Source organism: Aethalodelphis obliquidens, unplaced genomic scaffold (assembly GCF_003676395.1).
Source record: "Aethalodelphis obliquidens isolate GAN/ISIS:26980383/991018 unplaced genomic scaffold, ASM367639v1 scaffold90, whole genome shotgun sequence".
Taxonomy (NCBI): Eukaryota; Metazoa; Chordata; class Mammalia; order Artiodactyla; family Delphinidae; genus Aethalodelphis; species Aethalodelphis obliquidens.
The window spans coordinates 3,227,229-3,244,587 of NW_020838034.1; the positions used below are offsets into that span (position 1 = coordinate 3,227,229).

At 45.4% G+C, this 17,359-nt stretch overlaps 1 protein-coding gene across 5 annotated transcripts; it reads right to left on the bottom strand.

The window, feature by feature from the left end:
- Nucleotides 1-2,377: 2,377 nt before the first annotated feature.
- On the bottom strand, nt 2,378-16,754 carry ETV3 (ETS variant transcription factor 3). 5 transcript variants are annotated; one of them, XM_027095390.1, is made up of 5 exons: nt 16,476-16,754; nt 14,469-14,527; nt 13,639-13,876; nt 12,264-12,379; nt 2,378-6,739 (listed from the first exon to the last, which is right to left on the bottom strand). In XM_027095390.1, the coding sequence occupies exons 2-5, from the start codon at nt 14,512-14,514 to the stop codon at nt 5,604-5,606; spliced, it is 1,536 nt and encodes a 511-aa protein (XP_026951191.1). In that variant the 5' UTR covers nt 14,515-14,527; nt 16,476-16,754; the 3' UTR covers nt 2,378-5,603. The 5 variants fall into 5 exon arrangements, with proteins under 5 accessions (XP_026951191.1, XP_026951192.1, XP_026951193.1 ...); XM_027095391.1 differs by having other exon boundaries at nt 14,469-14,524; nt 16,476-16,547; XM_027095392.1 differs by lacking the exon at nt 14,469-14,527 and having other exon boundaries at nt 16,476-16,585.
- Nucleotides 16,755-17,359: the final 605 nt, after the last annotated feature.

Sequence of the window (17,359 nt, forward strand, 5' to 3'; positions counted from 1 at the left end):
GGAACATCCTGCGAGAAACCGGACCGGCAGAGCACTGACAAGATTGTCTTAGGGTGGTGGCACAGAGGTAAACACGGGCTGCAATAGCACACAGACGAGTGCCCAGGAAAGGCCCCTGGAGGCAATGACATCTGAGTTCTGGAAAAGATGTAATTGGTCAGGTGAAGTGGAGGAAAGACGTCTGTCTCCAGGCAGTGAGTTCAGCAGGGCCAAGAGGCCTTATGGCATGAGTGGTTAAGAACACAGGTGTTGGGGCTTGAACCCCGGTCATACCAGTTAATGTCTCTGTGATTTAGTGCTCCCCTTGATGAAATGGGGATTAATACAAGTAAGCCCTTAACATGCCTGGCACGTGGTAACTGCTGTCTCTGCGCTGGCTGTTACAGTTGGATCTTAGGTTTTACGTGGGCTGACAGAGTGTGTGTATGCATGTTTGTGTGGTTAAGGATGAGGCTGGAAGGGTAATCTGAAGGGCCTTCTAAACTAAAGTAAGGACTGTGAACAGGGAGATATTGGGGAGGCTTTGAAGGGGTTATTCCCTACTCGCTCATGTCACAGGCTCTGAGACTTACTTTCCCCTCATCCTTCCTCCCCCGCCCCCCCCAAAGTGTTCTCACCTTGAAGCTCCATCTCTTTCCTCGCTTCTTCCTCCCTGCTCACCACCACTCACTCCTCTTTGCTCAGAATTTGAATAATTCCCATCCAATGCTATGCACTGAATGGTCAACATGGGGTGGCAGAACCGGTGGCCTGGAATCCCGAGCTCAAAACTATAACCAGTTTCATGCCTAACAAGTCTCACTTTGCTTTCAGCAGCCTGAGGAAGGAAAAGAAATCAGGAGGCTGTCCTAGCAGGAGGGTCTGCACCCAAGCCCATGCATTCATTCCCAGCCTGATTTGGGTTGCTTCAGGGAGTCAACCAGTTAGCCTCTGTCATTTCACCTTTTCCTGCCAAAATGAGTTAATAGTCTTCTTAAGCAGAAATGTTAATTTGACAAGCGGGCCTTCATGCTCCTCTGTGGTCTAGCCCAAACTCTTTTGCGTAATATTGGGGATGGCCATTGCTAGCAGAGTAAAATGTGAACTCTCGGCGTCTCCTACGGCCCTTCATAATCCATCCTAGTTTGCCTCTTTAGCCTCACCCCTCATCAATTTCAGCCTTTCTGAACTCACAGGACCCTTCCATAGAAGTCAAATTTAACACCTGGCTGTGATTCTACCAACGTTGATATCTTTAGAAGATCACTTTGCCTTATCTCAAGAGTAAAACGAGAATACTTAGTCCGGCACCATTTTTCTTAGGGTGTGTCGTATGATACTCAACACCCCATGAAGATCTCCTACTCCTCTGGATTCCTGTCCTCTACCGGGAAATACTGGGTTTCCCTAGCACTGGCTTGTCATGTACTTAAAAACAAAACAAAATCAATCATCCCCAAATCACCTTTATTGGGATGATTATTCACATGGCTGAAAAGTCACCCTTTTAGAGTGATTTTAATTCAGTGGCCTTTCTATTCAAATTGTCGTACCACTATCACCACGAACTCCAGAACATTTTCATCACCCCAAAAAGAATACGTGGCCCATTAGCAGTCACGCTTCACTGCACCCACTGATCTATGTTGTCTGTGGATTTGCCTATTCTGAACACTTCACATAGATTCATACAAAGTGTGGCCTACTGGGTCGGGCTTTGCCATGTACTCTTAATGAATCCTCACATCAATCTTGAGGTAGAAATTTCCCCACTAACTCGTGTCCCTGGCTTCAGTGGTCCTTTATCTAGCAGCTCCTATTGACTCAAGGAAGTTGACAACCTCCAAAGCTGTGAAGGGACCTACCCTCGCTGTGTTGGCCCCTCTGCACAACAGGAATAAAAAGTGTGGAGGGGGGTGAGCTAGCATATGCACGCGGCACATTCTCCGGCATGACCACCCTGGCTTAGTGTCTCAACAACAAAACCAACGCTCCGCAAACATTACTTAAAAGTATTTTTTTAAAATTTTATTTAACTTTAATTTCTGAGGTAAAATACTTTTTTTTCTTTCAACTTCCATAACAAAATACAGAGCTATCAGATACCCCTGGAAAAAATATGTATATTATACATATATTTCTATAACATTACATCATATATATATAATATATATATGCAAAAATTTGAATTTATAGAAAGCGGAACATCTAAAAGGCACTGCACAATGGAGTTAAGATTACTTACATTTTATGTACATATACACACTTTATTCTGCTTAAGCGGATAACTAGTGAAGTCATCTTTCACATGTGAATTCCCCAAAATCCCTGCATTGCAATTTTATAACTCAAAGAATGCCTAAATATTTCAAAACAAATTAACTGGTAACTTTTTTTCCCCCAAGAAGAAACAAAAAAATGGAACAGTTCTTGAAAGATTGGATCAAAGTTTTTTTTCTTTTGAACAAAATTTAAAAGTATGTTCCATTACTGTCTACAAAACAAAAAACACAAACATAATTATGGAATAAATAAAAAACAAGGGACAAACAGCCAACTGACTCTACCCGCTTGGTGAGAAGTGGTATACTTCAACTATTTTTTTTTTTTTTTTAATGCTTCTGAAAGTTTCTTGGCCCACTGAGGACGAGGGTGCAGTAATTCCCTGTGTTAGTTAGCGAGCTGGGTTTAATGCAGTGCAGCTTGAAAACTGGGGGTTGAAGGGACTTAGTGAATTGTTTATATTTCACTCCTAGCCGTTCTTAAACAAAAAAAAAGCAAAGCTCAGCAAGGCTGGATGCCCTGAAGAGATCTCTACTGTTTTCTTCTCTAGAGTCAAAAAAGCAAACAGTTTGAACAGGTTCTTAATACATGTTCAAGATCTGTATTTGCAAAATGTTAAACATTTGGCACAGCAAAAGGTGGAAAAAATGGGGAGGCAAAATACGTCTGGTGTTGTCCCCCCCCTTTCCACCTGCTGTTCAGTGATGAGATGCTCGCGGAAGAGAAAGGCCTGGCTTTGTGCCAGGCTGGTGACAGGTGCTGCCCAGAGTGGGCTCGGGGAAGAAAAACTATCTCCCACCCCTTTGCTCCAGGAAATATCAGTGACCTCCACATCCCCTGGTCCACTTCCCGTGCAAGCCCAAGTCTGGCTCTGTGTAGGACCCTCCCCCCAACCCCAGTGTGCAGTGCAAGTCAACCAACAATTTACTGGTGGAATGGCAATCAAAGGAGACAGTTAAACACCAAACCATTTCTTAAAGCCAAAAACAGTTTTCATGGAGTTGAACATTTTTTGAGTGTTTTTTTCAAGTGTAAAAGCTGTGACTTTTTATTCAAACAGAAGCAGCATCTAGGAATTAATTCTGGCACTTGGGTTCTAGGGGGTTACAGGTTTGCATCACGGATTTTTCTCCCTCTTATTTTAAAGGCCTCATGTTTCTATTCCTGAGTTCATACTGACACCTGCCGGCCCTCCCCTCTAGTGGACAGAGACGGTGGGCAGCCAGCCTCCCTGGTTAGATTGGGCAATGCCAAGCAGAGATGCCTCTTCCACCTGCCTGGGCTTGCTTTCTGATTCGAGGTAAGTCGAGGTACAGAGAAAGAAACCGACAAAAACACAACCAACCAAAGGCAGCCTGACCAAAGCCTGAGTTGTTAGGGACCATTCTCCTAATCCTTTTCCCAGGGAAAGACAAGTCACTCACGGAATTTGAATCAAACAAGGGGGAGGACAACTGCCGAAAAAGAGCATGATGGACTCAAGTCCTCTTAAGCCACGTAACAACTCACCCACCGGCTCGAACCTCTCCTGGGCCCCTCTCTCACGCACGCACTCCAGTTTAAAACAGACGCCCCCCCTCACCATGAGAAGACAACCCTCAAGTGCTTCTTGGTACACTGAGTTCACCTACGCTGAGATGGAGCCGGGAATCTATCTCTCCAATTTCTAGACAACATCCCTGTGCCCACTCCTTGCTCCTATCAGAGACGCAGTTCTTTCTTCTCTCTGCTGCTCGTGGATCTGAGCCATGTTTGGTATTTCTGTATACTACTGTGTACTTACATGTGCACGTGCACACACACACACACACACACACACACACACACACACAGTTGGCTGTGGCTTCTTTCTCTCTGCTCCTAATCCAGGCTCCTTTCGATTCATGTAAGATCAATACTTTCCCATTCCTTTGAAGTTGCTGGAAGGGAATTTCCCATGAAGAAACAATTCCTGGGGTCTCATGCAGGATAGTCAATTGATCATGAGAATTAGTACAATCTAGGGGAATGGGTATGGCAAGAACGGCAACACCACAACAGGACAGACACCCACTGCTTCACTTACACCAGGCCTCTTGGCATCTGTCTCCCTTCTGTCTCCTGTCTACCGCTTCTTTCAGCTTCCTAAACATCCACTTGTACCCCCAGCTACCTTCTGTGTTTCCAGGTTTCATCTGCCCTTAACTCCCACAATCCTGCCTTTTTGCTACCTATCCCAATACATCAAGTGGGGATGATTAAATACCAGCTTAAAATTTAACCATCTTCCAACACTCCTGGATCATCCGAAAAGATGTCTATGCCCTTTTACAGGTTTACGTTGACAGACCCGTATCATGTTGAAGTATGTTCATTGTTAAGGCTTTGACTTAAGAAGACGATAAGAGAACCAGACACTGCAGAAAGACATCTTCAACTCTGTCACGTCTCTCAGTCAACTCGCTCAGTCACACGTTGGTTTGGCTCCCCAAACCCACGATGGAAAAAAAAAAAGAGCATTTTTGTGTTTTTGTTTTTAAAGGCATTGGGTTACATCCTCCTGCCCTCTTCTTTCTTCCCTGAACAAGAGTTTATAACTCCTCATGGCTTCTTAATAGGTGAAGTAGGTGAGATGTCCAAGAAACTCACAGCAGGGCTTCCTGTCTCAACAACGAAGCTGAAGGCTCAGCGCCTGTGCCTTGCCAGCCCCGCTCTGGCAGTACATCTCACGTTTCCTGAAAACATTTTATAAAAGGAAAAAAAAAAAAAGAAGCCGAACAACAACAACAAAGGGAAAAAGAAAAAGAGCAACACCTGAACATCCTCCTGCCCCCGTAAGACTGAGATTCTTATTCCTCCCCTGAAATAATTATAAAGAAACATTTCAGGCAAAATACTTAGTATTAATGGTCTCTCACTGCTCAACCTCCCAACCACGCCCATTTCCCTTTTATGTGTATGTCTCAGAGCAAAATAAATTCATTAATGGCTTTCCACATATAAATACAATAGAAAAGAAACAAGTCTGGAACCTGAACTATCATGGGACCAAACAGTATCTTGGCCCTCTGGGAGTTTGTCAGAAAGTGTAAGCCTCAACAGGAAACAGAGGCTCTTTCTTCTTTCAGTTCAATACCCTTCCCATGTCCTACTCACCAGGAAAAAAAGTGTGTTCACATCCCATCTAATTTACAACAGAAGATACCCCCATCCTATCCCCCAAACATAAAAATACAAGTCTATGCCCCTAGAAGGATCAAACCAGCCTAATTCCCTCCCACCCCCCCACCCTGAAATCTTGCTACATAAATACATGTATGTGTTTGATTATAGTATAAACAGCTCCCAATCAGCTTCCAGTTCTAAGCGTCAGCAGCAGCCGTTGCCAAGCCCCGGGGTCCTGACCCATTCCAGAGGAACTTGCCATTCTTACTCAGCTCCCGGGCTTCAGGGTCATCATTCCAGCGCCGCTTCAACCGAAGCTTGGGGGGCATCAGGGCATCTTCTTTCTTCTCAGGTGCACCGGGCTCTTTGCCAGGCCTGTCCTCACTGTCTTCAGTCACCTCTAGGGGTTCTTCACTTGGGGTGCTAACGGGTACAGAGGGCCAGACAGGCGGTGCAGCCGGGCGGGCAAAGATGGTGCCTTTTTCCTCTTCTGTGGTCCTGCTTGGCACACTGCCCTCTTCTTGACAGCGCTCCTCCTTTTCTCGTGCCGACTGCCTGAGACTCTCAGGATCCTTCTCAGAGGCTGGTTCCACCTTAATTCTCGGGGGGACAGGAGCCAGCGTGGGAACAGTGACAGGCGCTGCCTCCTCGCTGCTCTCCACCCTCTCCCGGTTCTTCCGCCCGACAGGTGGGGGCTGCAGCTTGATGGAAAACTGGGTTGACTCCTCAGGATGCATCTGGCACTGCAGCGGTGGAACCATGAGCCCTGGGTAACGAGGAAATGTCCGCGGACTCAGATGGTAGTTGAACACAGAACAGGCTTGAGAATGAAGGTAGTGTTTCATTTCCTCAGGGTTGAAGGAGAAGCAACTGCTGCTGGTGAAGGGGCTCAGGCCTGGCGACGGGCTATAGGAGAAGATGGTGGGAGTCAGGGAGAGGGCTGGTGAAATGGGGACATTCAGGACGCCTCCACGGCCGGGGATGGGAGAGATGGCGAAGGGACTATGGGGGTCAGGGTACATCCCTGGCCTAGAGAACAGGGGAAGCATGATGTCAGGTTTGCGCTTCTGATGGCCAATCCCTCCGCCGACAGCATTTCGGGAGGACATGAGATCCACACCCCGGCGCCAGTCAGCGGCCGAGCCATCCTCCAGCTCCGAAAGCTCCACCTTTCTATCAGTGCCAGTGCTTGACTCCTGGCCAGAAGCAGTTAGGGAGCTAGCAGAGAACCGCCCTGGCTGCACATCACTGGTTGGAGAATGGGTGTCCAGAGGTGGGAAGTGGAAGCGGGAAGAGGCTGTTGGCACTGGTGGTGCACTCTGAGGAACCACGCCTGTGAGGGAGGAAAAGACAAAAGGCCACTTTGGAGGTCCGGTCATTCATTATCAGCAATTTTACTTACGCTAAACAAGTACAAGATGTTGAAGAGCAACAGAAAATAAACATTCCGGCTGGACTGAATCCCTCAGCTGCCTGTCTCCTCAGCTTCCTATACTCAGTTTAGTCGCCACCTTTCTCTAGAGTCTTACTGTCTTCACAGTACTCATTACTATCCAAAATATCATTTACTTGTCTATCTGTATTCTAAAACATAAATCCCATGAAGGCAGGGACTTCCTATTATTTGCAAGTAGATTTCCAGCAGTTCAGGGCTTAATAATTAGTAGGTGCTTAATAACTACCAGTTGAATGAATGAATGGGTATTACAGCCTTCTCCTCTGCAACTCTAAATACTGTATATATATCACCTGCTTTAACTCTCAGCTTTGCAAATCATCTTTTCTTATTTTCATAACTTTGGCCGTATCTATAAAGTAAGCAAGCAAACCAAAGGCAATGAACGAAACTGGGAACGATATGTATGTAAACAATGCATTAAAAGGCTGAAGACCCTGCACCCCACATATATGAACACAAACAAGACCACATTTTAAGAACAAAAACAGATCACAAAAAGAGGCTATGTTTGTTAAGGTAGGTTCTCATGGTGTACCTTTTATCATTTCTGATATACAATCACTACTTTGTAGAGATTCAAAAATTTTTAAATCTCTCCAATCTATTTTCTATTATACATATACTGTATAATGATCTCCACTACCATCCTGCTTTCAAGCACTGAGGACGCTGTGAGAAAGTCGAGTACCTACCATTTCTCCCAAAATCACAGAGTAAAAACTGAAGCTCTAGGCCGAAACCAACACTGTGCTACACATGTCAACTTCAGAGCCTCACAAGTTAACTCCCCCAAAAGGTCCTCCTGACAATCAGAGCATAACAGAGGTATGAGGCCTCAGGGACCCTTTGGGCGCCTGGGAGGCATCAGTGGCTTCTATCACTGATGATGTCAGGAGGGCTATTTTTACTCTGAGGGAAGGATAAAGGAGAAGAAAAAATAAGAAAAACCCAAATAAGTGAAGTGTGGTGATCCAGGAGAAGAAACAAAAAAGGTGCACGAGATACGATGTGGGTAGGAATTGCTTGCAGTCTTCTATTCTTGTTATAATTGAGTCATCCTCAGATAGGACTCTGGAGTCGGTAGGTATGTGCAAGACTGTAGCTTTCTTGTCACATGTGCCTGAGTAACACGGTGCCAGAGCAGCATTTCAAAATGATGTTCCACAGAAAACTGGTCTGCAGGTCTTTTTTCTAAAACCACTGATTTAATTGCACAATTAGGAAAAACAGATGGATGACCTTGAATATAATTTGAGTGGAGTCAAGAGGGTCTCCAAAGTATCACTTCTACTAGCTTATTACAATGGCTAAAATTCTATTCTTTTTTGATTCTCCTGGATCTTTATTTTGTATTAAGAGCACATCTTTCAAAAGCAAAAAAACACTTCTATGTGTTCTGAAGGACTGAATAAATATAATGTGTGGGGGGGAAGGGAGGTGGTAGAGAAGGTCTCATCTCCTAAACAATTTAGTTCTTTGCTTTGTTTTTTCTAAACTGGAGGCTATCTCAGTCCCTACACAGGCTAAGGTACACTGTAAATCTGCAAAAAGGAGACAGAATACATAGCATTTTCCAAATGCATTTAGAGGGAGTGAAGGAAGGCAATTTGGAGGTGGCATTCTGGATCCCTCACCTCTGAGTAACTGCAGCAGCCCTATTTTTATATGTTGTATCAGTATGTTGAGATAACAAATCTAAGACTTTGTCTGAAAACTAAGTTTGCTGCTAAAAGAAGTATGAATAACACTGCTTTGAAGAAGACAACCTTCGTGGAGCCACTATGAAATCAGAGTAGTAGTAGTAGGTAACCAACTGGTTTTTGAACCCCTTTAGCAAAATGGAATAAGGCCCTTGTCTAAGTTCAAACCCCGGCCCTACCACTTAATAGCTGTGTTACTCTAGGTAACTTACTTACTTTTCCGTGCCTCAGTTTCATTACCTGTAAAATGGATAATAACAGGACTAATCCTCATGCTATGAAAACTACAAGTTAATACTTGTAAAGTCCTTAAACTGGTACCAGCGCATAGCAAACTGCATGTGTTTGTTAAAATAAATAATTTTTTATTAGACAATAATCATGATTAAAAAAGCAAAACTTTAAAAGGCATGTATCATTTAAATATGGAACATATATTAGATAATAGTATTAGAGCATGTTAAAACTTCCTGGGTATGGTAATGTTATTGTGAGTAGAAGGAGAATGTCCTTGTACTTGGGAGATACATACTGAAGTACACAGGGATGAAGTGTCACATCTGCAACTTAATCTCAGAAGATAGAAAAAGTATATGGAAATATAAAGCAAATGTTTATCTATTGATTAGTGAATCTAGATAGAGGATATATGGATGTTCGATGTTCAATTTTTTCCTCAATTTTTCTGTAGCTTTAAAGTTTCCTAAAATAAAGATAAAAAAACTGGGGTGGGGTGAAGTGAGGTCTCAAGTCCATCCTTGAACTGGTCTGCTCTCTCCCCACACCCTGACAGGCAGCATTTTTACTAGTATCTTCTGTATCTTTCCAAGGTTTCCTATGTAAGTACATTTAAAAAATACATTTTAATGTAAATATTAAAAATACATTTAAACATTAAATATTAAAAAATAATAAAAAAATTTAAATGTATTGGTTCTATTTTTAAAAACACACAGTTCAAAATAGCCCAACTGTATCAACCCACCATCTAGACAATAACTCTCTAGCCTCCAGGATCTTAATCCACATAGCTCTGCTTCTTCGAGCATTTATCACATTCCACATTGTATTCCGAATTGTGTTAAACCTCATATATCTTATCTCTCCTGCTAAATTTTAAGTTCCTTGAGGGAAAGAACTCCCCCATAATCTTTTTCTTTTTCTTTAGGGCTTAACACATTATCTGTTGAACAAATGAATGAATCGAAAACCAGAGAAGGAATGTATGATCTATTTCAATAGCTCAATCTCTCAAGAATTGTTTCCTGAGAAAGTGTCCAACAGATAACTGTATTCAAGCCACTCTGATCAATCTTTGACTTTGCTGTCATCCTTAATTTTTTTTTTTTTTTTGCGGCACGCAGGCCTCTCACTGTTGTGGCCCCTCCCATTGCTGAGGACAGGCTCCGGAGGCGCAGGCTCAGCAGCCATGGCTCACGGGCCCAGCCGCTCCGCGGCATGTGGACGGGGGCACGAACCCGTGAACCCGTGTCCCCTGCATCGGCAGGCGGACTCTCAACCACTGCGCCACCAGGGAAGCCCTGTCATCCTTAATTTTATCATTTGTAAAATGAGGGTACTGAGATGTATACTTTATTTGGCTAGGAGAGTTGCATGAGTTAATTCACAAAAACACTAGGCAAAAGTACCCCCATTAAGTAGATGTTCAATAAATGTTACATTCCTTTGTCATCATAAAAGTTAACCTGAAACATCTGGTCTATCTGCTTAAAAGTTCTCTATGAACTAATGACTCTAGTTCTTTGGGGTTATCTGTAACCAGGATGTAAAAACGAAGTAGTATCCCTAAAAGTTTTGCTTTCCCCATGACTTTTTGATTAGGATCTTGAGCTTAGTTAAGGATCAATGTTGGTTCAACCACCTTCAGGCACGATAGGCGGTGCTAGGCCCCTACTGTTAGGTTTCTAGACCAGAGTCTTCATATAGTGAGGGTCCAGATTTCCTTTCCCTGGAAAAGCATATTACTCCCAAGGGCTGATGAATGCCCCATTCCAGGTTGTCCAAGTGGCTGGACTTGTGGGTTTTCAATAGAAAAAAAATGGGTCAAAGACAGAAGAACAAGACTCACACACTCTGGTATACCCAGCTAGAGTCAAAATTCCTCTAGGTACACAGGAGGGGGGTAAGGGTGAAAAATAGAGGAAACAAGATTCCAGTGGTTAGAACAGGTTTGATTTCCTAACGCCTCTCCCTCAGGCACAAGGAAAGAAAACAGGTTGTAATTAGAGAGATGCATTCCAATACCACTTTTATTTTTTTTTAAATGCATGCCCCAGGGACAGAAGGGAGTGGTTACAGAAGAGATGGAACTGTAATGATAGCAGCATCAAGCTAAAACTGCCCTAACTTGTTGTGTGTAGTAATTACATATCTGCCACGGATCTCAGCATTATATTCTCTCAGCCACACCCCTGCTCTAATTTTTCAGGTTTCTTCCAACTTTTCTCTGAGAAGTTGTAATACTACAGAATCACAATCAGATTTCTTGGCCTTGTACAATGCCACAAAGACAGAGCATTAATGGACTGCTCAGAAACTAGTTAAACACAATCTATTTTCTTAGGCAGAGGTCTGATTTGCATCTTAAAACAAACAAACAAACATCCTTATCAGAGACTGCTTTCTGCATCCCTGAGAGGCAGACCCAAAACCTCTGTGAGAAGCTGTAATGGAAACCTGTCCTGTGGAGAGCCTAGAGGGGAAGCCTTGCAGCACTTCAGAGGAGAGAAGGTCAAGTAACCCCAGAGTCCTGTTCTCTGAGGCGTTGTTGGTGCAGATCAAAGACACTGCTTTTCACTGCAAACATATGAACCTCCTTTCTGTGATCAAGGATGCTGTGGTTTTGATGATATTCACTTGATAAGGGTGAGCTTGGTTGTTTCATAGAAAATCGGAAGTGTTTGTAGAAGCTAGTTCTTGTCTATGAAAGAGCCACTGGGCAGGGTGTTAAAACTCTGAGTCCTGAACTTAAAGATCAACACAAACCTATGGAACACCATTCCTAAAGAGGACAATGCAATAATATCTAGGAGATGACAAATAATATGCAGAAAAAGGAACAAAATAAACCAAATCTATCTTGATGCTGCAGAGTCTATCACTTCCTGTGAGATGAATGGGAAAACTTGAGCAAGAACGCAGAGGAAATCCAGGGGATCATATTACTTCGGTGTTTCTAAATACCCCTTAAATGTGACAAATCCTAGACCTGGGTTGTTTTTTTTTTTTTTTCACACTGAAGGTCTCTCTCTTTCTGATCATTTCTACAACTGTCCATTCAGGGATAACTCAAACATGTGTGTCTCAAACTGAATCCTCCTCCAGAAATTTAGGTTCATATTTGACTCTATAAACACATGTCTCTAAAAGTCCCATCAACTCCCTAAATCAACATATGCTTCTGGAATCCTGAACCCCTGCTGGGATCACCTTTCCTTTTCCCAGTCACACTGAGCAGATAACAGAAACCATGGGTGTGTTTTCCCTTCATAATGTACCTATGTCCTAGATTTCGGTTTCTGAGGGTCCAGAAGAAAGCTTCTGAGAGAAGCAACCAACTAGGCAGGGTATTACAGCATTATATACTGGGACTTACATTTTCACATATTAGACCTGGGTTTTTAAAATTCCTTTTCAACTCAAAATTTATTCCCCACCAAGAGAGGTTTGCATCTTACCACTTGACCGTATGTTGATGAATGGGTAGTTGGGCATCACCAGCTTGTTGAAGTTAAATTTATAAGTAAACCTTTTCCCTTTTGTTTTATGAAGAATCCTCTTGTTGTAATAGTATCTGTAAAAACAGGAATGCACGTCAATTTATCTTCTAGCTACTGACAGTTTTTGATATACTTAGGTAACCACTAAGATCAACAATTCTTGCTGAGTATTACTTGCAAACATCACTATCATTCTTTTGCAGCCTTGCCCTTAGGTTAGAGCTGGGAGACCTAAGAGCATACTTTTCCTATTCAATTTTCAACTAAATTCTAGTCCTTTACAAAGACAATCTCACTTTGAGATCCTGAACACCTATCCTAGCCCCAACCACTTTCTTCTCTCTCTCTCTATGGTTTCAATTCTTTAGTCCATTTCCTTCCTGTTCCACTGTATGTCACTGCCTTGTTTCTCCTTTCTGCCTTGCCCAGGTGGGGGCAGACAAATCTCTTGGGAGACCTGATGTGGTTAGTCTGGAGGCCTAAGCTCAAGGCATAGACAAAGGAATGTAGAACTGTTTTATGGTGGCAGGTCAAACAATGGTACACCCTGATCTGGAAAACAGCAGTCAGCCTGGCCTACTTCACTTTCAAAAGGAAGTGAGAGGCTCCAGCGATGCTGCTGCCCAGATTTTACATTCAGGGTCACTAACAGTGAAGGAAGGCAAGGGGATTTCAATGTACGTAGAACCTTGAGGCTTGAATCTATTCAGTGGCATAGGTTATAAACTGGCCCCTGGAGGGCTAAAGGGTTATGAAATGTAAAGACTGACAAGGGGAAAAGAAAACCTGCAGAAACTTATAGTGACCAATCTTTAGACATGCTGGAGCAACCTATGAACTGACAACTCACTGAGCTCACTGACTGGTTCCTGAATAGCTAGGGTACTACCATGTTGTGAGTGCTCTCTTGTGTGCTTGCTTCACTCTTTTTCTAGTTTCTTCCAGGAGAGCCTAAAAAAGAGAAATTCTAAGAGATTTCTAACAGGGAAGTGTAAATTAATCTTTTGGATTATAAATGAGCTCCAGTCCAGGTTTCACCACACATTCTCGCCCACTACAGAGCAGAATTGGCTGTCAGGATCCAGTGCCAGCCACGTTGGAATTCCCTCCTACATATAACCAAAGATATGCCTTTTCTCCTCCTGTGCCTGTGCTACCCAGATTCAATAGCTCCCACTCCCACTTTAAAGCTACACCTAAAAAAAAAAAAGCTACACCTATTCACTAGTGTAGTCTCTTATCACCTGATACCTTTTTTATCTAACATTCACCAAACTACTTAAGTCTCCTTCCAATCTGTTAACACAATGGATTTGGGAATCCTTTCCCTCACCTCAGGGCCCGGCTCAGCTTGTCATAATTCATCTGTGGTTTGCACTTCCTGCGGCCCCAGAGGCGGGCCACCTCGTCTGGATCCTTGATGACAAACTCCCCGTACTCTCCCTGCTGCCAGGCGATGACATGGCGGAACTCCTCCTTCTGCAGCAGCTCCAGGATGAAGTGCCATAGCTGGATCTGCCGGGAGCCCGGGGACGACTCTGTTTTATAGGCCCAGTCAGGAAACTGATACCCTTTAATATGAAAAGGGCAAGATCAAGGTAGTCAGGAGCTAGGAACATACATACCTGTATCCCCAACCTCACATTCCAATGCTCAGAATCTCTAGAGTGCTGTGCAAACATGCCACAAACACACTTTCGGTCAGCTGGGGCTAACCACAATAGCCGAGAGGAAAGCAGAGAGAAGTTACCTTTCCTTGTGGCAATCATTAAATCTGATAAGAGCTGGGCAGCAGCACCCAGGTGTCTAATCTCTTACCCTTTCAGATCTTACTAAATCTCATGCCTACTTTCTGTAAGGACATGAAAGTTCCAAAGGGAACAAAAAGGAAAGATAATGTTTTAGGAAAATACAACCTTACCCTCAAGGTTGGAATTGTGTCTCTAACAGGAAAGAGACGCTAAAGCTCGGGATAAGGGTGTGGTGACCAGACATGTTAACATTCATCCATAGGAAACAAGCCTACAACTGTCCTAGCAGTATCTACCCTGTCAAGAGGCTGGCAGCCATGGTCTGGCATTTGTGAACCAAACCCAAGTGGAGAGAAAAGGAACCACTGAGGGACATTCCAGGTATGTCAGAAGATGATTAACTTCTGCTCACCTCCACCTCCTTCTGGCTTTTCCACGATGCTACAGCCTGCTTTCATTTTCACCCTCCTGCTGAGAGATACAAGCCACATCAATTACTTTAAGGTGCTATTTATTTATTATCCTCCCAATGTGTTCTGGCACAGCCTTTCCCCAAACTTCTTTTTCCCTGTCTTTCCCTCCTTATGTAACCCTCTTTCTTCCAAACATGTCACCTCCAAACTGCTAATCCCCAAGTCATCAAATGATGCGTGCTCAAGTCATCAGCTTCAAAGGCCATAATTATCTCCCACCTGACTTTAAGCCACAAATTGTAAACACTGTTTTTAATATTTGCTTTCTTCCCCCTGACCAGTCCTTCAAATGTAAAAAAGGGTATGGTGAAATGAGTCCAAAAACGCAGCCAAAACAAGTCAAACAGTTTGTCTTCTATTACTAGACAGGCCCAGATGCCAAGATACACAAGTCTGAGTTCACCCAGATGTGCCAGTTTAAAGAAGAGTTAAAAAAAAAAAATCCAAAGCCATCTGATTGCCACTCAAGAATGAACATCTGATTTTGATTTACTTTCCTGAATTATGTGAGATGGGAGAAGGAAAACTTCTCCCAGTCAGAAACTGCCCCTTCCTCCTTGAAACAACACCCTGGGATACATTAAGTAAACACACCATATGTACAGTTACTCTATACAAACACACACACACACTCCCCCAATTTTTCTTTGAGAAAACATTTTACGTTTTCTCCCTTTAACAGGAAGGAAAAAAAAGCAAGCATTTCTGGGAACCTTCTGTTCAACAAGTGGAGGGAGTCTGGCTGTGATTTGAATTCATTCCACTCAGATTTACAGTTCCTTAATAAATTTCCTGTTCCCAGCAGCAAGCAGCCTGTATCAGTCCATCCTTTAACAAAAAGGAGGGAAGGGTAAAACTGCCAGAGGGATATGCGGGCAGAAGGCAGATCTACCCTCAGCCAGGCAGTTCCCCAGGGTGAATGACAGGCCCTCAGTACCAACATTAGCAGGAGTCTGGAGGCAATGTAGGTGCCTTAGTGACCCTAGGGTGGGGTGGGTACAAATTCCTAATCTTAAAATTTCATCTAACCTAGGATTCCTCTAGATCCTTTGAATCTTTTTTCTCACCATACACATCAAGAAGACCAGCAAGTTTCGGGCTATGAAACTACCAGGGAATGAGGATGAGATACATACCCCAAAGGAAGGAAAAAACAAACATAAACACAGACACAGAGTTACACACACAAGATACACAATAACAAGGCCCCAGAGCTGAGGCAGGAGTTTCCTCTCCCGGCTGCTTCCATCTCCGTGACAATGAGAGAGGAAAAACACTAATTTCCCCACGGCTCCAGGAAGCTGCCCTGGACGCTAACAACTAGATTGCTCTGTCGGATCGCGGGGTCTTTATTCTGCCACCGGAATGCCTTCACCCACCACGACTCTGCGATCCAAACCCCGTTGCAACAATGACTTGCCCAGGAAGCTCTCTCCCGACATCCCAACTCCCCGATTTCACCCATAAAGGCCTCCCTCCCAGGGGCCCGGAGGCGCCTCTCCATGCCTTAGGCAAATTCATTCCGAGGACACTCTGTCCAAGTAGGATCACTAATCTCAACTCTGCAAAGCCCGGCAGGCCCCTCGCCTCCCTCGGACCGCGACCATTCCCCAAAGAGTGAGGCTTGCAGAGTCTGGTGCCGCGGATCCCCCGCTGCAGCTCCCGGTCCCGACTTCCGCAGCCCCGGAGCCTCCTTTCTACCTGCCTCCCGGCCGGGCCTCCCTCGCCCCGTGGCCTCGAAGCTCCGCGGAGCCACCGCACGAACACTGCCTGGATCCCCGTCGCCCCTCAGCCGCGGGGCCCCCTCCCTCCCCCGCCCCCCGCACTGGGGGAGGCCCGGCTGGGTTGGTACGTGGCTCGCCGGGCGGCCCCGACCGCAGGGACGCCGTCCACGCCGAAGCCGGGGGTTCTGCCCAGAGGAACCTGGCGGCGAGGCCAGGACTCACCTCTCCCCCGCACGGTCCGTCTTCGGTCCGGTCTCCTCCGCGGCGTCTCCAGCTCCTCCTCATCCACCCCAGCAGGAAGTGACCTCCTCGGCTGCTTTCGTCACTTCCATCCTCAGCGGAGAGGGCGGGGGAGGGGGCGGCGCCCTCCTGCCGGTCTCGCAGCCGCGCCGCACCGCGCCGCACCCAGCCGCGTCTCCCTTTCCTTTCTCCTTTCCGCAGACGCCGACTTCCGCCCGCACCCAGCCCTCGGCGCGCGCTCCTCCCGCCGCGCTGCCCGCGCAGCCACCCCGGCGCGGCGCGTGCGTCACGTTGCGGGGGCACGTTAGGCACGCTCGCGGCGGGCGGCAGGGCGGGATTCGGCGGGACTCGCAGGGGGAAGCGGCTCTAGGGGGCCAGCGGGGCTGCTGGGGCTTTTTCCGCCGGCTTGGTGTGGGCCAGGCGCTGACCCGGGGGTCACGCCTGTCTCGGGAGGGGACCTCGCAGAACCCACGGGAACGGGCCCAGCGCCGGCATAAAGCTTCCCCCAGACCGCTGAGAGGGGGTCCCCCGTTTCTCCGTAAAAGGGCCCTGCGATCTCCCAGAGAGGAGCGCCTTCACAATGGGAAGAGATACCCGCAGACCTCAGAGGTCGTTCGCTGCCATCTAAGAAAAGAGTCTTTTCAGATACTTACAAAAGAATCCGCGAGGCTTTCTGTGAAGCGCCTTGCTTAGTTAGGCATTACACCCTCCACCTCGCTCCGTTAGGGGAGTGTGACGTTTCCTCGCTGACCCCCAACCCCCTGCATTTAGTCTTCATTTGTCCACATCTAAGCAGCTTGCAAGTTTTCTCCCTAAGTCATTCAACTACATCTCTCCTCTCTTTGTCTTCCGTCTTTTGTTTGTGC